At 40.7% G+C, this 26,272-nt stretch overlaps 1 protein-coding gene across 7 annotated transcripts in view; it reads left to right on the forward strand.

Annotated features, from left to right (window-relative positions):
- The window catches only part of BCAS3 (BCAS3 microtubule associated cell migration factor), a 1,370,469-nt gene that overhangs the window by 642,620 nt on the left and 701,577 nt on the right, over nt 1-26,272 (forward strand). For all 7 annotated transcript variants that reach the window (XM_073665482.1, XM_073665487.1, XM_073665488.1 and 4 more), the window contains 2 exons: nt 11,891-12,015; nt 20,735-20,900. In XM_073665482.1, coding sequence (XP_073521583.1) covers nt 11,891-12,015; nt 20,735-20,900 — 291 coding nt within the window. The remainder of the gene's footprint in view (nt 1-11,890; nt 12,016-20,734; nt 20,901-26,272) is intronic.

Raw genomic sequence — 26,272 nt, forward strand, 5'->3', positions numbered from 1 at the left:
ATCTCTAAACGTACACATTGGAGCGTAATGTATGGTGGTAGTCTATAAAAATATATTTGACAGTAATAATAAAATATGCTCAGGCTGAAGATCCCCTTATGAAAACAACCTATGTTGTAACCTTAAATAGGACCTGTCAACAGTAGTTTGGGGTCTTAACTAAATATATGACTTTAATGGTTCTTTGTTTTTTGAATAAATCCATTTTGTCGTTCTGTAATCAGCTGTGAAAGTTTTATGTGAATGCGGCACAAGTGTAGCCGGAGTGGATGTTGCACTTCATCGTCTCCTGCCAGTCTGGGTATTCTCCACCCCATACCTCTGGTCTATGGCTAAAAGGTCACTGCTTTTTCAGTGATCTGCCTCCTCTGGCTAAAATCTCGCGCCATCGCCATCATTGCTGCTGGTTGGGCATGTGGTGTGACCTCCAAATGACATCATTCAGCTGAGAAATCAATCTGCACATGCGCCACCCCCAGCAATACGTCTTCAAATTTCGGCCAGGTACAACGTCCAGCCCCACTGTATTTGTACCTCATTAGTATAAAACATCCACTGCTGATTACAGAACAACAACAAAACAGATTTCTTCAAAAAGGTATAATTTTAATCAGCTTCAAAGCACCATTACTGCCATGTCTTTAGTTAAATGGAACCTGTCAGCAGGTGTTTGCTACCTGATCTGAGAGCAGCATAATGTAGAGAAAGAGACCCTGAATCCAGCGATGTATCACTTAGTCTAAAGGGTACAGCAGTTCTGACACAGTCAGAGTTCTTAGATTTAGCAATGCAGCTGTGCTGAGAAAGCTAACCCGCCCACATCACAGCTCTCTGTGTACTGTGTCTATAGACATTGAGATGTTTATCATAGAAGGGGGTGGAGTTGGACGAAATCCCGTGCACCCACTAGTCACAGCAATGTTAATCACCAGATGATAAAACCTTCAGTCTAAGTAAACAACTGCACACTGCCTGACTTGATACATCATTGAATTTAGTGTTTTAACCCCAACATCATACTGTCCTCAGATTACATAGCAAAAACGTGCAGACAGATTCCCTGGAAGAGTCCACAATGCTGCTGACAGGTCCTCTACTTTTTAAGGGTGGGGTCACACACAGGAAAGAATTTTTAAAAGTAGATTTTTCTACAGATTTACTGTAGAAAATACAAACAATCAATAATCGCCTCCCTCAGTGGCACCTTTCCTCTGATGTCAACGCTGCTATTCCCGGCAGGCCACCTGACACTGTTGTATCATGTGATCGCTGCAGCCAATCAGTGGTCATTGATGGGCTGCATATCTGACAAAATATTAATGAGCGTATGAACTTCATGGACCCCTTTTTGGTGCATGCAGCCTATTTTAACCGTTATAGCTCTAGTGACTGCAGAATAAAATAAGTGAAAATCCTTGCACACTCATCTTGTTGCATCGATGAGTATGAGTAGCCATTAATCCACAAAAATAACAGGACTCATGTTCCATAAATTTAATGTGGAACTACTGTAATAGTCCAAAAATCACTCATTCTCTCTTATGTATGGTATACCTTTTCCTATGTAAACTTTACAATCTACAGTTTACATGTAAATGACAATTTGGTGCCTTTATCTTTGAGCAATAATTTGTATCTTCATGTGATTTTAAAGAGGTTGCCCAGGTAAAGAAAATCCTGAAAAGTTCTTAAAATATTAAGGTTTACAATTTATGAATCTACTTCAATTATGAAAGATGCCCTGATCTTCAGATATTTGCTCCGGTATCAAACGTCATCAGGTCCTTTTTGTGACCTTCCTAGACACAGAAGAGTGATCCTATGTCAGCACATCATCAGTTCTGTGTGTGTGTGAAGAAAAGTGGCTGACTTACTCATTTCAGTAGCTTAGCCAGCCCCCTTCTTTGTCATGGCCGCTGTATAGGCACAGAACAGTACTGGCTAAGGCCTTCATACACATTTTACTAATACACATTCTAGTCTGTATGGCGGTAACTGATAGTCGAGGGAGACATCGATTGGGCATGTCCAATTTTGGACTACCAAATGTAAGTTTTCTTGAAGATAAGCCATTGCCAAACATGTTTGATGACAGCTTTTTCATAGAGAACTCAAGAGCACTTGTCCAAACCAGCGCTCTTGTGTATGGGAGAGTTGGCCAATATGGCTGTCAACCAAATGATCTTCTGAAGCTTTGTTCGACCAATAACCATGTAATGTGTATGACTGGATTTTGGTTTAAGCCATTAGCCAGCCCCCTCATACATAACACCTATGATTTATTGACACAGGAAACATTAGAAGTGGACCTGCTGGGTTCATAGTGCATATCTAAGTTAGAACATACCAGTTATTAGTTTTACAACTCAATATTTAAAGCACATTTCAGCAAAATCTCTTTAACTGGTCATCTTTTTAAATGTTTTCTTAGATACTTATTGCATGTTAGTCTAGATCTACCATATTACCAAACACCATAGCATGTTCTTTGTTTTCACCTTGCATGCCTTGTTTCCATCTAAGACATTGCATGGCTCTTCTCATGTCTAAATGCCTCATTTTATTAATTCCATGTTCTTAATGATCTGACTTTAAATGCTGTTTTGGGACTGTCATTTTTAATATGTTTTATGGGTAAGGGTAATTGCTGATTTTGGGGAAGTTATTTTTATTGTGTTTTGTGCTATTTAAAGTTTACTGTTATTCTAATTAAGTGATAATTATAACTGATAATGTAATCTACATGAGTATGTTTTTCTTATTCAAAATGGATACTTTGAATGTTCATCTTAAGTGCTGCCACTATTTATCCAGCTTGTGATACATAGCATAAGTTACGCCCACCGGTGTCACATGGGGATTAGTGGAACCACTGTGCCACAGGGCCGGGTCTGCCTGAGTAAGGGCGTAGCTAAGTGGCTACCTGGTATTCACTGCAGCTGCAGATGGTGGAGACTGGCTGGGCTGCAGGTAGCCACCTGGTACCTCTCCTAGGCAGATCTACTGCAGCAGCTGAACCCAGGGTTCAGGTTAGCTGACATAGACTAGGGCTCCTTTCAGACTAATAGGTTCAGTTCAGGACCACTGCAGAACAGTTACTGACATGGAGATTCAGATAGGGAAACGTTCAGATACTGGCTGCACCAGGAGAAAGGGACTTCGGGAACAGGACTGGCCGTACCAGGACTAGTGGACAATGTTCAGGCACTGGCCACACCGGGACTAGGGGAATGCGGGGACAAGACTGTCCGCACCAGGACCTGGGGACAATGTTTAGACACTGTCCGCACACGGACCAGGAATACACGTTCAGGACCTCGCTAGAGGACCTAACAACTCTCAAGTAGGGGAGACTATATACTAATGAAAGCTGTTGCTTTTGCAACTCCCTAAGGGAGAGGGAGTGTTTTATACAGGAGGACTCTCAGTAGTAGCATGAGAGCTATCCAGCAGGTGAACTCATTATACTAAATGCCTCCCAGCTACTCGCTGGGGGCATTTTACTATGTGCACACGCTGCTTTTTTAAGAATGGCGCTGCCAGGAAGTGCAGTGGCCAAAGATACTCAGTTGCATAGCTGCACAGCTTCATCATCTGTATAGTGGCCACGGCAGGGTACTGTGTATCGAATCAATAGGAAAGGATAGCGCAGTACCCGGCCCTTATATAGTCGACGGAGCTGTGCTGTGCAGCTCTTATCCTCCACCTTTTTTTTTCTTCTCGTCCCTTTCCCTCTTTGCATCCCTGACCAGTCCCTCTTTCCATCCCAGCTGAGTTCATCATTGGGCTTTACATACTTACATTTTTTTTTATCACATCTTTTATACAGTTTATTGTTTATTAATACATACTATGTTTTAAGAAAAATCAACTTAAAGAGGTTGTCCACTACTTTTACATTGATGACCTATCCTTAAGATAGGTCATCGTCTGATCGGTCGGGGTTCGACACCCGGCACCCCCTCTGATCAGCTGTCATCTGTGTCGGCTGCGGCCGCTGGCCAGAAGTAGTCATTTGCTGAGCTGCCCGTCTTCTGATGTGTAGTACCAAACCTTGCCGAAGATAGAGCAGCTCGGCAAGTGAGAACTTCCGACCGTCCGCCACCGACACCAATAACAGCTGATCAGCGGGGGTGCCGGGTGTCCGACCCCAGCCGATCAGACATTGATGGATGACCTATCCTAAGGATAGGTCATCAATGTAAGAGTAGTGGACAACCTCTTTAAGTCTATTATGTCTTGTTATGTACTGGAATTCGGATACTTTTATGTTGGTTGAGTAAAAGATATTGAAACATATCTCCATCAGAACAGCCAAAGTAATCTGCTTTATTAAACTGGTGAATTAGACCCAGTTTATACTTTGTATTTTGATTTAGGTCTTGCAGTCAGTGCTTCAGTACAATATGAGGAGAGTCAAACATTGTGAGAATTTTTGAAAGCATGTTAAATGAGGGCAAAATTATTCAAAGTGGGTTTTATGAGGGTTGAGATTGTTACAAGCTTTGCTATTTCAGAGAGTTCTAGTTGAAAACAAGGTCATTAATTGTGGGATTAAAGAGAACCTGCCACCTCAAGAAATGCTATTTACCTGCAGATATATGGGTAATTTGCAGGTAAAATGTGTTTAAACCTTTTTTTAATGGTTACTGGAAGTGCAACTACACGGAGAAAATGAAATTTTATTCACCCACCCTCCCAGCAGCCAATCCCTCTAGTCATTGGGGTGGTGCAAGGGGCAGTTACAGTCACCTCTCACTATATAGTGAGTGCTCTGTAATCATTCCTCGGCACTTTGATTGACAGTCAGCTCTGCATACTGTCTGCTCCCTTTAACCTGGTATAATGTAAAACATACTGGGACATATATTTTTAAAGGACTTATATCTTCAAAAGTGTTTGGTTTACAGCGGATTTATTTTAGAGTACAATAAATAGTGTTTGTGGGGAAGATATATGTTTTTACTATGCACAACATTAAGTGTTTCTTTTACTGTATAGAAGAGCAGACATTTTTAAATGCAATATATAAAATGTTTTAAGCAGTATAAAATATTGTTTTCATCACTTCCCTCAGATATTGTTATTAACCATATCTGAGTAGCCGCAGGGTGTTTAAACTCCCCTTGGCTTCCTGGCAGTCTGTCAGCAGGCTGTGGACCATTACAGCAGTCAATAGTCTGTATAAAATATGTAACCATACACCGTTTGTGACATTGCTACTTCCAGAAGAAAAAAAAAACACTTAACAATAGTTTGTGCACAGGTAAAGCGATGTGGATTGAACCCCAGAAAAGGCCATGCGCCTTTATTTTGAATATGACCTAAACCCCTGGGTGTAATGTGAATATAGTATTATTTTTCGTCAGTAGCAGTGCGTAAATCTGCAAGTCTGCTGAAAGTCCTGAAACTGACCCCTTGCACAATACCTCCTTGAAGTTATTTTTAAATGTGATGCCTAACCTGTCTTTTGATTTTAGCATTGGGTATAATTTACAAAGTGTTGACAGTTTAAAGGGGAGTAAAGTACAGAAGGTCACCAGCAGAACAAGCCTGCCTCATATGAGGCCATAATATAGTTCATCAGCATTGTTGGCACACAGATGACATCTTTGAATCTCACTGGGCACAATAGCTATAACCACTAGAAAGCTTTTTCAGAATGCACAAATGGGAGGGTTTTCACTGCATTACAGGTCTTAGATGGGTAAATAATAGACATTTTATGAACAATGACCACCAGCTGTAACTCATAAGAATCCTTCTATGATTTCGTTCCCCATATGCACACTACTGGATTTGTATAGTAAAGGATATGACTTGAATCTGTGATTACACATTAAATAAATGACATATACAGTATCTATTACTGGGATCACAATATGTATTTTCTGACGTCCCGTTTCTTTGCTGAAGAGCTGAGAAGGAATTATGGGATATTATATTTCTACAGGGTGGCATTTCTTTTTAAGAATCATTTTTCCTAAAAAGGTAAATATATACAAGAAATGTACAATAAAAATATATTGCAATCATCATATTATATTGCACTGTGTACTTACAATTGCTGATTTTGCATTTCAACCCAGGTAATTATTCTCTTTTTCATTTGGTCTATGACATCACGTGATTAAAAACAGACTAGCTCAATCCTTCTAAACTCTATGTAGAAACAGGAAGTCTCTTTTCCTTGCATGAGTCATCATTAGGACTACAATTCTACATCACTGCAAAGTCCCTGGCAGCCCAACTCACCCCCTCTTCAACTCTTGACCCAGCTGCTCCGCTTCTTCCCCTGCCAGGGACTTTGTACTTATGTAGAATTATAGTCCTAATGATGACTCCTGCAGGGAAAAAAGACTTCCTGTTTCTACATAGAGCTTAAAAGGATTCATGTAGTCTGTTTTTAATCACGTGATGTTATAGACCTAATGGAAAAGGGAATTAGCTGGGTAGAAGTACAGAATAAGCAATTGTATGTGCCATATAATATGATGAGGATAAAAACTTTGATGGGAGTGCTTCTTTAACTTGTAAACTAACAAAGTTAGACAAGGGAAATGGTAACACCCATTTGTCAAATTATTCATTCATTTCTTAGAGAAGTGGCAAAAGAAGAGAAAACCCCAAACTATAAGGAAAGATGTTCCTGAATTATTTCCAGGAGAATGAATACAGCCTCCTGCCAGGAGATCTGATGACCCACACTATATGTGACAGTTCACTTAGCCACTCTTTACATTTATCTCAATTGCATAATTTATCTGTTTGTGCCAGTACAAAAAGGCAAAAGAATATTCAAAGAAACACACTTATTTACACTATTATGTCTTTTGGAATTAAAGCATTTTTTCCAGATGTAAAATAATGTACTAAAGCACACTTTAAAATCAAGGGCGGACGAATTCTTTATAAGATATTCTAATATGTTCAGGGTTTTATGTAAAGAATATAAAAATAGCTGATGACAAGAAATATAATAAAAAAAATCATTGCTAGCCTGGTAAATCTCTCTTTGCTCCAGTGCTTATTTAGTGATGGCGCACATGCGGCCAACCAATGACCTCAGCATTGATACCTTCATGTGCAGCATAAGACTACTGAGTCCAGTGATTGGTTGCAGCAGTCATATGCACGTCATCACTGTAAAACTGCTGGTAAGCACTGGAGTGGCAAAGTTTGATCAGAGGGTGATTTACCAGGTAATATTTTTGTTTTTCTTGCCATTTGATATTTTTTTTTTATTACCTGAAAAAAAAAACTTTAAACATTTATGGCACATATATTAAAAAATATTTTAGGGAATTGCATAAATAATTAATTTAAAGTTGTAAGTTCACCAATAGTGAACCTTAATAATAGTAAAATACTATTTCAGCAAAGTAAATGAGATTTCTGAAGTCTCCTGCACTGCATGCTGATTATTTTTTCTTGCAGATTTAAAGCAGTTTCAATCTGCAGCAAGTCTATTCTTTCAGTGTTTTTGCAGCGTTTTTCACACAACCGCACTTATTTTATGCAGCCTTTTTCCTACGAAGAGACACGTTTGTGGTGCAGAAATGTTTGTTGCAAATACTTTAAGTGGTTATCCAGTCTTCGGGTACATGTCTGCAGTCACTCTATGTGACTGCAGACTTGTGAATCCTCACGAATCCTATTGGCGCATGCTGTGAGAATTCTCCCATGCTGGCGCCAGGTGCGTCGGATGCGTGATCGCAAGTATGATTTGCTTACATGTGGACACATGCCGACTAGATGTGAGCAGCCTCGTTCATGTCTAGTTGGAATGTGGCCGAAGTATGCAAATTATCACATGACTGCCCGCTCTTGGCATCAGGAAATCCTTACAATTCACAGTGCGTGCACTGTGAGAATTCACAAGTCTGCAGTCACATAGAGAGGCCAGACAGCCCCTTTTACGTGTGCACATACCCTAAAACAGCTTATTTATAGAGCTCCATACATATGACCATATTATACTGGCATTGGTCTTACCTGTACCACTGTACACATATAAATGTTCCAAATTGGAGCGTCTTGGGTTCTTGAGGGTAGAGTCTTTGAGAACTTTATCTAGAACATTTTTTGTCCCTGCAGCTTTATAGTATTGAGCCACAAAGGACTGTGTGCCACCATACTGACTTTTCCACCAGACTCTGTTGGAAGTTTGTACTATATATTAGTTTACACCATTACATCTCTTGTGCATTTTGGGTAACATTTTGTTCTTCTGTTCATCTGAAATCTCATTAAGACAAACACTTTTGCTGAGACCTCCAGAATGTCTCTGTCTTTCCATTCCATGAAATATTATGGATTTCTGAAAGTGAGCGGGTATTAGTATGGCATTTGACAGAAATACTTTGCTGGAATAGGAAATAGCAGTTTTACTGTGCTCTTTTATGAAGCCTTTAAGCTTCTCCTAGCACAGTGTCTAACCAAAGACACATTTTTTATTGGTATGAAAAAGTGCCATTCAGTTGTTCTTCAGAAATGACTAATTCCAGTTCATGACAAACACTTAAATCTCCACTTTCTAAATTACATATCCATTACCTTGAATTGGAAAGAAAAGACCCGGGAATTCATAATTTAATATAGTGTTCCAATGGAAACATTCCAGAATGAAATGCATTTTATGATCCCATCTACCCTTTTAATGCTGTGGTGTGTCCCAACACTCGGCTGACACACGAGCATGTAACAATGATTGATTACATGGAACACCTCAGCATCATTGTGTGATGATTCATAATGCTTTTATATCCTTTCTTGTAAACATTCCTGGTTATTCCAGACCAGTATTATGTTGATCTGGTGCCAAAACGGGTCAGTTTAGTCTTTAAGAGATTACCATAGCACATTACATTTACAAATCACTTCTTTGTAGTGAGCCCCCTTTCAGCTACTCCAGCGCTACAGCAAATCAATACTAGACTGTGCTTTAGTGATGCAGAATAGAAAGGATTTGATCACTATAGGATTTACAGCATAACCTGTAGATTAGGAAATGTCTACAGTGTAAACCACGGAGGTTTCCGAATCGTGCATTGAGAAAAAAAAAGCGTGATTATTATGGCACTGTCCAAAGGTTATTGTCTATGATCCATTCATTGCAATGGGCTGGAACATATGGTGGCAATATATAAATTAGAGGAAATAAATAAAACATACAGTATAATTACCAACTATGTCCTGTGTGCTAAAGCTAGCCCATCCAAGAGCTATAGAGCGCTCGGAGAGCGAGGACACCGCCTTTGTTATCAGGAAGCAAGAACTTGTGTTATGCTATGTTCACATGTCCAGTATCCACTGAAATGGATCCAGCAGCAATCCGTTGATAAACAAATTTTGTCTAGCTAAAAAAAAAACTGATTTCAACTGGATCAATTTTTTTTAATGAGTCAGGAGACTCTGACTCCCAACACGCCTCCTCATTAAGACTGGCATTCTTCAATGCGTTCTTCAACATCTGTCGTCCGAGTTATACGCTGGCTACTCGCCAGTTTGAGCCGGCCCTTAAAAAGAATGTTGTAAAAATCGTGTGATTCCATTCTATTTTTTAATTAAAAACACAATAGTATTACTAAGTATATCTACATTCATGCCAAAAATGAAGCATAAAAAGTTACTTCCATTTCTACAAAGAGTTTGAAGAGACATATAAAGGAATGTCCGGCTTCCTTTTATTTTCATTAGGTATAAATATGATATTCTGCTCATTAAAAGAAAAAAAAAAAAGGTTTCTAGATTAGGTTAACTAATATATGAGATCTTTGAAATTCTGGTTTGCCACCAGTTTCTGTTTATGTGTTTATATATACAGGTGCTTCTCACTAAATTAGAATATCTTCAAAAAGTTAATTTATTTCAGTTCTTCAATACAAAAATTAAACTCATATTATATAGAGTCATTACAAACAGAGTGATCTATTTCAAGTGTTTATTTCTGTTAATGTTGATGATTATGGCTTACAGCCAATGAAAACGCAAAAGTCATTATCTCAGTAAATTAGAATAATTAACAAAAAACACCTGCAAAGGCTTCCTAAGCATTAAAAAAGGTCCCTTAATCTATTGCAGTAGGCTTCACAATCGTGGGTAAGACTGCTGACTTGACAGATGTCCAGAAGGCTGTCATTGATACACTCCACAAGAAGGGTAAGCCACAAAAGGCCATTGCTAAAAAAGTGTTGTATCCAAGCATATTAATGGAAAGTTGAGTGGAAGGAAAAAGTGTGGTAGGAAAAGGTGCACAAGCAACCGGGATAACCTCAGCCTTGAAAGGATTGTTAAGAAAAGGCCATTCAAATATTTGGGGGAGATTCACAAGGAGTGGACTGCTGCTGGAGTCATTGCTTCAACAGCCACCACATACAGACTTATCCAGGACATGAGCTACAATTGTCGCCCAATACTTGGTCGGGACTCCTTTTGCATCAATTGCTGCATCAATGCGGCGTGGCATGGAGGCGATCAGCCTGTGGCACTGCTGAGGTGTTATGGAAGCCCAGGTTGCTTTGATAGCAGCCTTCAGCTCATCTGCATTGTTGGGTCTGGTGTCTCTCATCTTCCTCTTGACAATACCCTATAGATTCTCTATGGGGTTAAGGTCAGGCGAGTTTGCTCTCCAATCAAGCACAGTGATACTGTTGTTTTTAAACCAGGTATTGGTACTTTTGGCAGTGTGGACAGGTGCCAAGTCCTGCTAGAGAATGAAATTTCCATCTCCTAAAAGCTTGTCGGCAGAGGGAACCATGAAGTGCTCTAAAATTTCCTGGTAGATGGCTGCGCTGACTTTGGTCTTGATATAACACAGTGGACCTACACCAGCAGATGACATGGCTCCCCAAACCATCACTGATTGTGGAACTTCACACTAGACCTCAAGCAGCTTGGATTGTGTGCCTCTCCACTCTTCCTCCAGACTCTGGGACCTTGATTTCCAAATGAAATGCAAAATTTACTCTCATCTGAAAGCAACACCTTGGGCCACTGAGCATCAGTCCAGGTCTTTTTCTCCTTGGCCCAGGTAAGACGCTTGTGGCGTTGTCTATTGGTCATGAGTGGCTTGACACAAGGAATGCGACACATGTAGCCCATGTCCTGGATACGTCTGTGTGTGGTGGCTCTTGAATCAATGACTCCAGTAGTCCACTCCTTGTGAATCTCCCCCAAATTTTTGAATGGCTTTTTTTTAACAATCCTTTTAAGGCTGCGGTTATCTTGGTTGCTTGTGCACCTTTTTCGACCTTTTGTGGCTTACCCTTCTTGTGGAGTGTGTCAATGACAGCCTTCTGGACATCTGTCAAGTCAGCAGTCTTCCCCATGATTGTGGAGCCTACTGAAACAGACTAAGGGACCTTTTTAAACGTGTAGGAAGCCTTTGCAGGTGTTTTTGTTAATTATTCTAATTTACTGAGATAATGACTTTTGTGTTTTCATTGACTGTAAGCCATAATCATCAACATTAACAGAAATAAACACTTGAAATAGATCGCTCTGTTTGTAATGACTCTATATAATATATGGGTTTCACTTTTTGTATTGAAGAACTGAAATAATTACATTTGGATAATATTCTAATTTTGTGAGAAGCACTTGTATCAGTATTTTTGCAGGTTTGTAGTTGCTTATAAAACGGCGTCATATGCTGTTTGTTTGCATTCTTTAAACTTGGACAACATATTATTGTGAAGTCTCCTTTTTTTGCTACTGCTTTGCATTTTACATTGCATTTCTCATATCAAACCCAATAACGTTTTCCTATACAATATTTACATTTTTTTAAATAAATATATATATATATATACATACATACATACATACATATATTTTGTTTATTTCCAGTGATAATAAATGTTATGTTTCTTTGTTTCCTTTTTTAAAGCAAAGCCAAGCCAGCGCCACAGATTTCCCCAAGTAAGTCAACAGGAGGAGAGTTCTGTGTTGCTGCTGTATTTGGCTCATCGCGGTCTTGGTTTGCCAGTAACCAAGGCATTAAAAGAGACAAAGGTTAGTAAATTCTTTAATTCTGGTATTTATCTTGTAAGTTTCTGTGTGTATGTGCACACATATATATATATATATATGTGTATTCTCAAAAATATAAAGGGAACACTCAAATAACACATCCTAGATCTGAATGGATGAAATATTCTCATTGAATACTTTGTTCTGTACAAAGTTGAATGTGCTGACAACAAAATCACACAAAAATCATCAATGGAAATCTAATTTATTAACCAATGGAGGCCTGGATTTGGAGTCACCCCCAAAATTAAAGTGGAAAAATACTACAGGCTGATCCAACTTTGATGTAATGTCCTTAAAACAAGTCAAAATGAGGCTCAGTATTGTGTGTGATCTCCACGTGCCTGTATGACCTCCCTACAACGCCTGGGCATGCTCCTGATGAGGTTGCGGATGGTCTCCTGTGGGATCTCCTCCCAGACCGCGACTAAAGCATCCGCCAACTCCTGGACAGTCTGTGGTGCAACGTGACGTTGGTGGATGGAGCGAGACATGATGTCCCAGATGTGCTCAATTGGATTCAGGTCTGGGGAACGGGCGGGCCAGTCCATAGCTTCAATGCCTTCATCTTTCAGGGACTTCTGACACACTCCAGCCATATGAGGTCTGGTATTGTCCTGCATTAGGAGGAACCCAGGGCCAACCGCACCAGCATATGGTCTCACAAGGGGTCTGAGGATCTCATCTCAGTACCTAATAGCAATCAGGCTACCTCTGGCGAACACATGGAGGGCTGTGCATCCCTCCAAAGAAATGCCAGCCCACACCATTACTGACCCACGGCCAAACCGGTCATGCTGAAGGATGTTGCAGGCAGCATATCGCTCTCCACGGCGTCTCCTGACTCTGTCACGTCTGTCACATGTGCTCAGTGTGAACCTGCTTTCATCTGTGAAGAGCACAGGGCGCCAGTGGCGACTTTGCCAATCCTGGTGTTCTGTGGCAAATGCCAAGCGTCCTGCACGGTGTTGGGCTGTGAGCACAACCCCCATCTGTGTACGTCGGGCCCTCATACCACCCTCATGGAGTCACTTTCTAACCTTTTATGCAGACACGTGCACTTTTGTGTCCTGCTGGAGGTCATTTTTCTGGGCTCTGGCAGTGCTTCTCCTGTTCCTCCTTGCACAAAGGCGGAGGTAGCGGTCCTGCTGCTGGGTTGCTGCCCTCCTACGGCCCCCTCCATTTCTCCTGGTGTACTGGCCTGTCTCCTGGTAGCACCTCCAGCCTCTGGACACTACGCTGACAGACACAGCAAACCTTCTTGCCACAGCTCGCATTGATGTGCCATCCTGGATGAGCTGCACTACCTGAGCAACTTCTGTGGGTTGTAGAGTCCAACTCATGCTACCACCAGTGTGAAAGCACAGCCAACATTCAAAAGTGACCAAAACATCAGCCAGAAAGCATTGGTACTGAAATGTGGTCTGTGGTCCCCACCTGCAGAACCACTCCTTTATTGAGTGCGTCTTGATAACTGCCAATAATTTCCATCTATTGTCTATTCTATTTGCACAACAGCATGTGAAATTGATTGTCAATCAGTGTTGCTTGCTAAGTGGACAGTTTGATTTCACAGAAGTTTGATTTACTTGGAGTTATATTCTGTTGTATAAGTGTCCCCTTTATTTTTTTGAGCAGTGTATATATATATATATATATATATATATGTATATATGTATATATATATATATATATATATATATATATATATATATATATATATATATACATATATACATATATATATATACACATACACTCACATAGATATAAATATATGAAAATTGCTGTAAAGTAAGTTACTTTAAGTGTATAAATTACTTACGTAAAATCATTTTATACCGTATTTTGCTACGTATTACTGCCACATATTTGTTATTAAAGAAGTTGTCCACTACTATTTACTACTATGGATAATGCCCCCGATGTATTTAAATGGTGGAAATAAGATTATTTGTAAGTACCTTGTGCTGTCCTTCTTGCCTGTGCGCAGCGCTATCACTGGCCGCTCACAGGCATTACGTGACCCCCAGCTGCACCCGGCTCTTGCTTCCGCTGATGTCACGTAAAGTGAGGCGTGACTCAGTGGCGCACTCCCCGTGGTGGATGCTGGGCTGTGGGCCGGGTTTCCCCACGCATCACAGCCCAGCATCCACCACGCTCCACAGCTCAGCATCCATTGCGCGCTTTCCCTCTCCTGCATTCATTGGGAAAGCGAGCTGTGAATGCTGAACTATGACACATGGGAATCCCCGCCCACAGCCCATCAATCAGGGGGGAGCGCAACACTGAGTCATGCCCGGCTGCAGCCGGAATTTGACGCGACATCAGCGGATGTCAAAGCCGGCTGCAGCCGGGGGTCACGTGATGCCTGTGAGCAGCCAGCGAGCACAAGGTACTTACAAATAATCTTATTTCCACCATTTAAATACATTGGAGGCATTATCCATAGTAGTGGACAACCCCTTTAACACCTTAGAGATTGTGCCGTATGATGGACATATGCTATCGCTATATGGAGTGACCTAAGGAGCTGAACCTGCTCCATACAGTTCAGGTGTCGGCTGCATTACATAGCTGGCATCGGAGAGTAACTAATGTTATAAGAGACTCAGATTGCATTAGTTTTGTTTCTTAAACGCCATTGTCGAGCTTCACTGTGGCATTTAAAAGATATCCAAGATGGCCGCTGTCAGTTTAGATCTCATAACCCGGCTCACATGACATTATTTCTGGGTCCCAATAGGTTGCCATGGCAGCCAAGGAACTTCTGTAAGCCTCCTCTTTGCTTGCGGCTGATCTTTTAGAAAGCCAATCGAAATAGAATGCTAGTAATGTGTCAATATACAGTCATGGCCAAAAGTATTGAGAATGAGACAAATAGTAATTTTTCCAAAGTTTACTGCTTCATTTTTTGTAATGGCAATTTGCATATACTCCTGAATGTCAAAGAGTGATCAGCTTAACAGCAATTACTGTACTTGCAAAGTCAATATTTGCCCAGAAAATGAACTTTAACCCCCAAAACACATTTCAACATCATTGCAGTCCTGCCTTAAAAGGAGCAGCTAACATCGTTTTAGTGATTGATCCATTAACACAGGTGTGGGTGTTGATGAGGACAGGGCTGGCGATCAATCAGTCATGATTAAGTAAGAGTGACATCACTGGACACATTAAAAGGAGGCTGGATCTTGGTATCATTGTTTCTCTTCAGTTAACCATGGTTATCTCTAAAGAAACACGTGCAGCCATCATTGCACTGCACAAAAATGGCCTAACAGGGAAGAGTATCGCAGCTACAAAGATTGCACCTCAGTCAACAATCTATCGCATCATCAAGAACTTCAAGGAGAGAGCTTCCATTGTTGTCAAAAAGGCTCCAGGGCGCCCAAGAAAGACCAGCAAGCGCCAGGACCGTATCTTAAAACTGTTTCAGCTGCGGGATCGGACTACCAGCAGTGCCGAACTTCTCAGGAATGGCAGCAGGCTGGTGTGAGTGCTTCTGCACGCACTGTGAGGCGGAGCCTCTTTGAGCAGGGGCTGGTTTCAAGGAGGGCAGCAAAGAAGCCACTTCTCTCCAGAAAAAAACATCAGGGACCGACTGATATTCTGCAAAAGGTACAGGGAGTGGACTGCTGAGGACTGGGGCAAAGTCATTTTCTCTGATGAATCCCCTTTTCGATTGTTTGGGACATCTGGAAAACAGCTTATTCGGAGAAGAAGAGGTGAGCGCTACCACCAGTCTTGTCTCATGCCAACTGTAAAGCATCCTGAAACCATTCATGTGTGGGGTTGCTTCTCAGCCAAGGGAATCGGCTCACTCACAGTCTTGCCTAAAAACACAGCCATGAATAAAGAATGATACCAGAATGTCCTCCAAGAGCAACTTCTCCCAACCGTCCAAGAGCAGCTTGGCGCCCAACAATGCCTTTTCCAGCATGATGGAGCACCTTGCCATAAAGCAAAGATGATAACTAAATGGCTTATGGAACAAAACATAGAGATTTTGGGTCCATGGCCTGGAAACTCCCCAGATCTTAATCCCATTGAGAACTTGTGGTCAATCATCAAGAGACAGGTGGACAAACAAAAACCAACAAATTCTGGCAAAATGCAAGCATTGATTATGCAAGAATGGACTGCTATCAGTCAGGATTTGGTCCAAAAGTTGATTGAGAGCATGCCATGGAGAATTACAGAGGTCTTGAAGAAGAAGGGGCAACACTGCAAATATTGACTTGCTGCATTAACTCATTCTAACTGTCAATATAACCTATTGGTACTCATAATATGATTGCAATTATATTTCTGTATGTGATATAAACATCAGACAAACACTAATAAAAACCAGAGGCCAGCAGATCATGTGAAAATATAATTTTGGTGTCATTCTCAAAACTTTTGGCCATGACTGTACTGCAATACTAGAGTACTGCAGCTTATTTTATAGTTGAACAAGTAATTAGACATTCAAGTTCTCTAGGTGAAGTAATAAAAAAAATGGCAAAATACCAATATATGACAGCTTAAATTACCTTCTTTTTCTGCAAATAATAAATATAATAAATATCTAAATTGACTTGTCTCTGCTTTTCCTCCTCCCATATTCTCTACTTACAATGCACACTGACAATGCGCTCTCTGGCCTGCTCGTCACTCATCATAGCTAGTGATGGAGCGCACTGTTACTCTGCAATGAAAGTAATATCGCACAGTGACAAGGGAGCATGTACTGAGCATACGTCAAAATTGACAGCTGATGCATGCTCAGTAGAGCTGTGACTAACCCAGCCCCTTAAACGGATGTCACTGATGAAGCTTCATTTCGGTGTGGGGACAGATGCTAAGGGTATGTGCACACGATGCAGAAATGAAGCAGAAAATTTCTGCATCATTTCTGCATCTTCCTGGCAGAAAAAAACGCATGCAGATTGTGCATGCGTTTTTCCTGCAGAATACATGCGGATCCACATGCGGATTCACATGCTTTTCCGCATGCAGATTGACAAGCGCTTTCCAGGCGATAGCATCACTTGGAAAGTGCTTGACAACTAGGTCACACTGTATAAATCCATGCAACCAGCATGGATTTATATAGTGTGACCCGAGAGAATGGTTAAAAATAAAAAATAAATGTATACTTTACCCTCTGATGGCCCGCGCTGTCCTGCTCAATCCATTCTCCCTCGCCGGCAACTTTGAATTGAAAGACCTGCCGACGTCAGCGTCACGTGACCCGTCACATGACTCTGACGTCAGCACAGGTTTTTCAACTCACTGCAAAGTGCCGGGAACCAAGCAGGAGCGCTGCGCGGGCCGACAGAAGGTAAATATACATTTATTTTTTATTTTATTCTTTTTTTACAGATTTTTTAATGGTACCTGGGTGTGGATGAGAGTCTCCTCTCCTCCACACCCGGGTACCATCCGCACATTAGATCGCGCCAATAGCGCCAGTACAAATGCAGTCTTGCGGAATTGGCGCGTTCTAATGCAAGTCAATGCCGCGTTTACGCTAAATTAATTGACATGCTGCGGATTTTTGAGCGCAGCGTTTACGCTGCTGAAAAATCCGCATCATGGGCACAGCACATGCGGATTTCAATTGGGGAACATTCCTGCCCTTCTACCATGCATGCAGTTTTAATGCGCTTCCGCGGCGTTTACGCAACTGCAAAAACGCCGCGGAAACTCATTAAAAACGCATCGTGTGAACTCAGCCTAAGGCAGTGTCAGCAGCCCCTTCCACCTGATGACTTCTCGTTTGGGTATCCCAGCATGCACTCAGGATTCTCAAATGAAATGTCATCAAACCAGAAGTAGGTAAAAAAAATATAAAATAAAGTTGTTAGATAGATTAGAGAGGGAATAGTAGGGACTTTTAAATTAAGATATATTATAAAAACCATTTGATTATTACATTAATTAAATAGATATTTAGGATTAAATCAATGTTAACTTCAGACCACCCTTTTAATAATACTGTGTGAAACACAAAAGTCTCCAGTCTATTTGCTGATCCAGTTTTTTTTGTGATGTTAGTGCTGTGTGTAAACATGTAGTAACTGGTAATAATAGAGCTGTGGCATCCAGTAGTTATGGATTAGAATGAATTGTCCTTTTGATAGTACTGTAGCTTTCTGTAGATATTATGTGCCTTTGTTTGCAGTTTGTGACAGATGTGCTGACTTTTTAGGTGGTTTGTGTCCTGGCCATATGTCCTTGGCTGAGATCACGATGTAAATGTAATTGTTTCTGACTGCCCTGTATGTCTATCAGCAAAGGAGTCAGCTCTAAACATAGAGCAACATATGTTGATCTGACTCACACAGGAAAGTGTGTCTATGAAGCTGTACAGTGTTAGAAAGTCATGACTGCCATTGTGCATGCTAGTTATTGATATAATTTCTAGGAGACCCGGAAACATGGAGCAAAGTGTACATGATAGCATGCTCTTAAATGCTTGCTTTTAAATAGTTATGTATACTTTTTTTTGCTTAGCAGCCACAGTGATTGTTATGGTGATTTGGGATGAAATCTAATATTATATCCTTGATAAAGCAAACATTAATCTAGAAAAATAATATATCTCGGTAACAAGCTAATAGGATGTCAAGTCAAAAATTTAGCACTGTGCGGTATAGAAAAATAGTCAACAGTCATTGATTGTATCTCAGTCTTCAGGTCACTATTTCTTACAAATCACATTTACAGCGGGTGAAATAAGTATTGAACATGTCATCAATTTTCTAAGTAAATATATTTTTAAAGATGCTCTTGAAAATTAAATTCTCACCAGCTGTCGGTAAACACCCATCCAATCTACACAAGGAAGAATCATACCATAGCTGTCCATAAAGTAAGTTATCAGCAATAATGAGAAGTAACACAGGTAAAAAGTATTGAACACGCTTACTGAAATGTATTTAATACTTTGTACTAAAGACTTTGTTGGTGATGACAGCTTCAAGACTCCTCCTGTATGGAAAAACTAGTCATGCATTGCTCAGGTGTGATTTTGGCCCATTCTTCCACACATACCCACTTCAAATCCTAAAGGTTCAATGGGCTCCTTGTATGAACTCTGAGCTTCATTCAGGTGAGGTGATTGGCTGGGCCATTCTAGCAGATTTATTTTCTTTCTCTGAAACCAATTGAGTGTTTTCTTGGCTGTGTGTTTGGGATCACGGTCTTGCTGAAATGTCCACCCTTGTTTCATCTTCATCATCCTGGTAGATGGCAGCAGATTTTTATCAAGAATGTCTCTGTACATTTGTCCAGTCATCCTTCCTTTAATCATATGAAGTTTACCAATGCCATATGCTGAAAAACAGCCCCACACCATGATATTTCCCCCTTCAAACTTCATTGTTCGTATGGTGTTTTTGGGGTGATATGCAGCGCCTTTTGGCCTCCAAACATGGTAGGTGTTCGGGCATCCAAAGAGTTCAGTTTTGGTCTCATCTGACCAGACTTTATTCTCTCAATATTTCAATGGCTTGTCTAAATGTCGTTGAGCAAACTTTAAATGCGCTTGAACATGCTTTTTGTTCAGCAACAGAGTCCTGTGTGGTGAGCGTTCATACTGGCCACAGAGGTTGAGTGCATTATTTATTGCTTTCTTTGAAACAATTGTACCTGCTAATTCTAGGGCTTTTTGTACCTCTCCACATGTGGTCCTTAGCTCTTGGACAACTCATCTGATAATTCTTTTCACTGCTCTGTTTGAAATCTTGCGGGGAATGTCTAGTCATGGCCAGTTTATGGTGAAATTATGTTCTTTCCTCTTCAAGATTATCACCCCAACAGTGCTCACTGGAACTTTGAATAGTTTTGAAATGAGTCATCAGTACGTTTTGCTACAATAAGGTTGTGAAGGTCTTGAGACAGCTCACTGGTTTTTCCCATCATGACATGTTTCTTGTTTGGCACCTTGGTAATGTGACAGCTTTCTATAGGCCATCAGTTGAACCAGCTGATATTATTTTTCACTAAGTGGTAGGATTTCTTTCTAATTACTGATTTCAGCTGGTGTCATGACTTTCCAAGGCATTTTGCACCTCTCTTGCTTTATGTGTTCCATACTTTTTCCCTGTGTCATTTTTTATTATTACACATAACTTGAATTATGAACATATATGGTTTGATTTCTTTGCCTGTGTGTATTGGATGGGTTGTTACCAACATCTGGTGAGAATTTCATGTCAATAGCAGCTTTAGAAATATATGTACTTCGAAAATCAGTGACGTGTTCAATACTTATTTCACCCACTTATTTGGAATTAAGAAGGAGACTAGGATATACTTGATGACATATCAGAGATGTACTTTCTGTAAATCACATAGCATAGTCTTAAAGTGAATCTGTCTGCAGGATTTCACTCTTCTAAACTATTTATATGTGCATGTAGCTCTTTCAAAGACAAGTCTAGCAATACCTGTACATGGCCAGTCAATTCTTCCACTACTAATAAATTATCATTTGAATTGATATGAAAATATGGCTGAAGAACTATTTGTAGATCAGAAGTCTCTGTCACTCCAGCTCTATTCCTTTCCCAGTGTTGCCTCCTCCTGCTCGATTGATGACTCCTTTGACTCAAGCTGTCAGTCAAGCAGTAGCAGGGGTAGTTTTAATCTCATATTGGTAAACATGATTACATTTTGGTTTTAATATTCTCATCACTTTGCCTACTAGATCAATCCAAGCAATATGTGGTGGAATCACTGTACATTATTAGCTGCTATGGAACTCTAGTAGAACATGTGTTGGAACCTCGGCCTCTGAGCACTGCACCCAAGATAAGTGATGACACACCTCTAGAAATGTGGACATCGCCACGTGCCAGCTGGACCCTGGTTAGGTATGGTAATGCTTATATCATTGAAAGGAAACCTTCATATCATTATTTTTCTTTTTCAGAATGAAGTGACATCTTATATCAGTTCTAGTTTATGTCTTAGTACATATGTTACAGTGTAGAGATTTTCGTCATAGCAATTTCAGTGGTTGTCCGGCCACCTTAAAGTTTTTAAAAAACTACTCAAAATTGTGTAAAATAAGGAAAACAGTGAGTTAGATAATTCTGAGCATTCATGTAACCCCTTTAAAATATTTCACATCCTCTTATAAAACAAACTGCTAGCTACATTGTTTGAAACAGGGCATTCATACAAAGTGCCATTTTACAGGATAAATAAAATAAATCTCTCTTAGAGAACTGATCTATACAACAAGCCAATTTAACAGAATAAGATGAGAATGATAGGATATAAAAATCCTGGGTCAGAGTACAGAGGCGCTTGAAAGTTTGTCAACCCTGGAGAATTTTCCATATTTCTGTGTATATTTGACCTAAAACTACATCCGATTTTCACAAGTCCTAAAAGTAGTGTGACAGAGTCACTGGTGTTATATATGAGGGGAAGTATGTGTTACTAGGGCTGCTAGCCTGTGTGAACTGAACCTACAACTATTCCCCTGCATGTTATGTGTTGGGGTGTAATCACCATTGTGAAGGGAGTGGTTTTGTGTGAATGACAGAGATCAGGTGGGAAGTTATTCACCCTACCCCCCTCAGGGTGTGGCTGAGCTAGGTTAAATGCTCAGTTACTATTTTTTTTTCTCTTGTGTGTTTGGGGAGGCAAGGTCTCCAGGCTGGAAAGCCATAGCTCAGGAGGAGCTGAAAGCTGTGCTACAACCTGTGTGGGTGAACCCCACACTCCTATGGACTGTGCTATTGTTTACCTTTTGTTATGCCAGGAAGGCCATGTTTATTTAGCTGAATCTGCAGGGCTTTATGCAATACAATAAACCTGCAGAGGAAACTGTCCTGAGTCTACTTCTGAAAACAGCCGATTGAGTCGTCTTACCACAGTAGATAAAGCGAACCAAATGAAATACATGAGTCAAAAGTATTAGACTTTGTAATATTTGTATTGTCTGTGAGTGGCAAAAGTATGTGAACCTTTTGCTTTCAGTATCTGATGTCAGTGTTTGTGCAGCAATAACTGCATCTAAACATTTCCCGTAATTGTTGATTAGCCGTGAACATCAGCTTGGAGGAAGTTAAGCCTATTGCTCCCTAAAAACATTTGCATAAAAATAATCATAAAAGGTACTGACCAGGGGTCTTAATGCTGAGATAATTGCTGTGCAGCCTCCACTTCACCCTCCAACGCACGTTTCACTGATGCTTCCTCAGGGAGAGTCTTCTTGATGATAGCATTAGCAGTAGAAGAGGTTCGTGCATCTGTTGCGTGCTGTGTACTGACGCAGCACCAAGCACAGCACAGACTCATCGAGCTCCTACTCTGAGGTGCCACAGAGGGGTGAGGGTGTGCAAACTGCAACAGCATGCTCTGCCAAGCAGATTTAACTGCTGTGGTTGGTAACCCATCAGTTCACTGTGATCACCCTTGAGAACTGGTCAGATTAACACCTCTGCAGGTGAGGTGTCACCTAGCACAGCTCTGCATTGCTCAACTAATCCACATCCACAGTTGCAGAAGAGGTAAGTCACTTGACACCTCTGCAGGAAATGTGTCTGCCAGTGACACCTCTTTTTCAGAGGTGTCAGTTTGCCCTAATATTAATTGGAGTGAGGTGTCCCTCTCCCTAATACCTAGCACTAACACAGCTGGGAAAGGAGAGATTGCACCACTGTTGAATTGGATGAATTGAGCAGTACATAGCTGTTCTAGAATAGGAGGGTACTTCCATTTCTCATCAGTGCCTGCCTGATGAATCCTCCGGTCACCAGTGGGCCAGTCCGAGCCTGGGCATATATCACAGATACCTTCTTATCTAGAGCAGTCCCTCTAGACTTTGGACAGTAATTATAAAACAAGCACACAATGAAAGTTTAAATGTTTGTTTTCAACAAAACTTTTAATCCAATAGCTTGGTAATAATTAGAAATTGCTAAATCTGTATTTTGTGTACCATATGCAGGCTACATAGGGTGCAATATGTTATATAAATAATATGAAATATACTGATGTTATTTCATCAGACATTCATAAATGATATTTCTATACCATTACTTATCGTTATTGCCATTACCCTCTAATTTATATCTACATTAATGTAATTGTCTAGCAATGCAGCACTGTTACATTGGTTTTCTAATAAAAGTTAGTCTAGATTGAAATGGCCCTTAATAAGTGGCCAGACCTAACTGCACCAAACAGAAATCAATCTATAAATATTATTCCAGTGTCTTATTTTTTTCAGACATTTTAAAGTATTTTGCCATTGATTTTCAGGATGCATTGTCCTGTGGTAGTGGTTATTCCTGTACTGGTATAATCAATATGAACGATACAGAGCAATTTACAAGGAACATTCCTTAATTAAAATGACCTCATATTGGACAGAGCTGTCATTTTTCAGAGAGTAGGAACATCAAGGAATTTTGTCTGAGCTAAATACTGTTTCAATGCTGCTGACTAGAACATTGTTTTACTCAGTTTTTGGCCTGATTGATAACGCTTCACTTTTTACCGAGTATTCAACCAATGGAAAGTGTTGTGTGTATATATAAACCCCTTGAACTTTTCCAGATTTTTTCATGTTACACCCACAAACTTAAATATATTTTATTAGGATTTTACGTGATATACCAACACAAAGGAACCAGAAATGGAAGCTTGTGGGAGATATTTTGCATATTCTAGGTGCATTCTGGGAAGAGTGAAGAGTCGCCGCCAGTCTTAAGATATTTGGGTGTAGATGGATCTTTAAGACGATTCAGCAGAAATTCATTTTGCTCAACATGGAGAAGGAGATTACCCATATGGTGTGCTGCAATATGTGCTATATGTTTACAGACTTTCCAGAGGAAAAGACAAACTTTACGTACGTGCCAGAAATGCAAGCTTGTGACCAGGGCTGTGGAGTCGGAGTCGGAGCCCATTTTGATGGAGTTGGAGTCGGTATAAAATGGACCAACGTTGACTCCTAAAATATATTATAAATTGGGTATAGTAGTTCAATGCAGTTTATGGGGAATATTTTTTCATAAGAATTTGGGAAAGTTATGAAATGTCCTATAAATGTCTGCCCTATACCTGATCTAAGGGTCTAGACTTTTAGCTGAGATGAATCTGTGCTACAGTAAATTTATCACTTAAACATGAGCCATGTATGAGGGAGTCGGAATTGGAGTCTGTGTCATGGAAATTGAGGATTCGGAGGTTTTGCTTACCGACTCCACAGCCCTGCTTGTGACTCTGTTAGAGAAAAAGGTGCAAAGTCTCCAGCAGAGAATAGCTACACTTAAGCTCATCAAAGAAGATAATGGTTTTCTTGACAGAGCAGAAGAATCTCTTCAGAATGTTGCAAGAGAAGAACTTTTCAGCAATCCTGAGGAAGCTAATGACAGAGTAGAAATAATGTTCGAAGAGAAGCACGTTTCAATGTACCTGCGGAAGAAGAAAAATGGAAGCATGTGACCAAAAGAAGCAGTAGGATGAGGAGGCAGTCAGCACCCATACCATTGAAGAACCGCTACCAGGCTCTCACACAGGACAACTATGAAGAAAAAAAGTGCTTTGCCCACAAAGAACACTCCAGTAAGTAATCAGAAGCCTCTTAAAGGATGAAAAAGAAGCACTTTGGTGAAGAAGAAAAGGAGAGTGGTGTTCATGGGAGATTCCCTACTGAGAGGAGTAGAAGCTGCTATCGGACATTACCTCACAAGAAGTGTGCTGTCTTCCAGGTGCGCAAATCAAAAATATGTCTGAAAGAGTATCAAGACTCTTCAGTGCTACAGACTATTATCCAAGCCCACTAAAACATGTAGGAACAAATGACACAGCAAAAAAGGACCTAGAAAACTATATGCATAGACTTTGAAGACCTAGGCCGGAAAGTGAAGAAACTGGGAGCTCAGGTCGTCTTCTCATATATCTTCCCAGTGGATGGATGTGGACCAAGGAGATTTAACAGTATTCTACAGGTGAACAACTGGCTACGTCAATGGTGCCGTCAGCAACGTTTTGGGTTTCTTGACCATGTAGTGAGGGACTCCTTGCTAAAGATGGGTTGCATCTTACGAAAACAGGAAAACACATATTTGGTGGATGCCTTGCTACAGTCATCAAGAGAGCTTTAAACTATAGCAATATGGGATGTGAAATATACGGCCAGGAAAAAATATGCAGCTATGGACAGAACAGAAGCGTCACTACTGGTCACGGAAAGTGAAGGAAGCGTCAGAGAACCTCCAGAGGCAGACAAGTGGAGGCAAGTGACCAAAAGAAGCAAGAAGACCATGGAGACACCACCAACCACACAACTGAGAAACAGATTCCAAGGACTTGTGGAGGACGAAGATGGCACACCTAAGGATGAGGAACTACCAGCAAGCTAAAAAGAAAAGAGCACCCAGAAACACCCAGAAGCAACAAGAAAAAGGACAGCCAAGAATGGAAGAAGAGTGGTGGTGGTGGGAGACTCACTACTGAGAGGAACAGAAGCAGCTATCTGCCGTCCGGACATAACCGCAAGAGAAGTATGCTGCCTCCCAGGGGCGAAGATCAAGGATGTTACCGATAGGATACCGAAGCTCATCAGTTCCAAGGATGTCCACCCATTTCTTCTGATACATGTTGGCACCAATGACACGGCAAAGAAGGACCTACCGACAATCTGCAAGGACTTTGAAGCATTGGGGAAGAAAGTAAAAGAACTGGATGCGCAGGTAGTTTTTTCTTCTATCTTTCCAGTAGACGGGCATGGCGTCAGGAGATGGAACAGGATCCTTGATGTGAACAACTGGCTGAGACGATGGTGCACACAACAAGGATTTGGATTCCTGGACCACGGTGTGAATTACCTCTATGACGGACTCCTTGCCAGAGACGGACTACACCTCAACAAACCGGGGAAACACACATTCGCCAGGAGACTCGTAACACTCATCAGGAGGGCGTTAAACTAGAAGAAGAGGGGATGGGAAGAAAAACGCCGGACACGAACATGCAACCAGAGAACATACTAATGAAAGATATGAAGTGCGACAAAGAAGGTCCAAGACAAGATACTTGGAAGGGAGGTAAGAAAATTTCTAATACAATCCACAGGGAGAAGATTGTAACAAAACAAAATCGTGTAAACTGCGTGCTAGCAAATGCCAGGAGCCTGACAAACAAGATGGATGAACTGGAAGCAGAAATATCTACAGGTAACTATGACATAGTGGGAATAACCGAGACATGGTTAGATGAAAGC

The sequence above is a fragment of the Phyllobates terribilis genome, unplaced genomic scaffold (assembly GCF_046119375.1).
Source record: "Phyllobates terribilis strain yellow unplaced genomic scaffold, ASM4611937v1 Scaffold_2__4_contigs__length_985480577, whole genome shotgun sequence".
NCBI classification, from domain to species: domain Eukaryota; kingdom Metazoa; phylum Chordata; class Amphibia; order Anura; family Dendrobatidae; genus Phyllobates; species Phyllobates terribilis.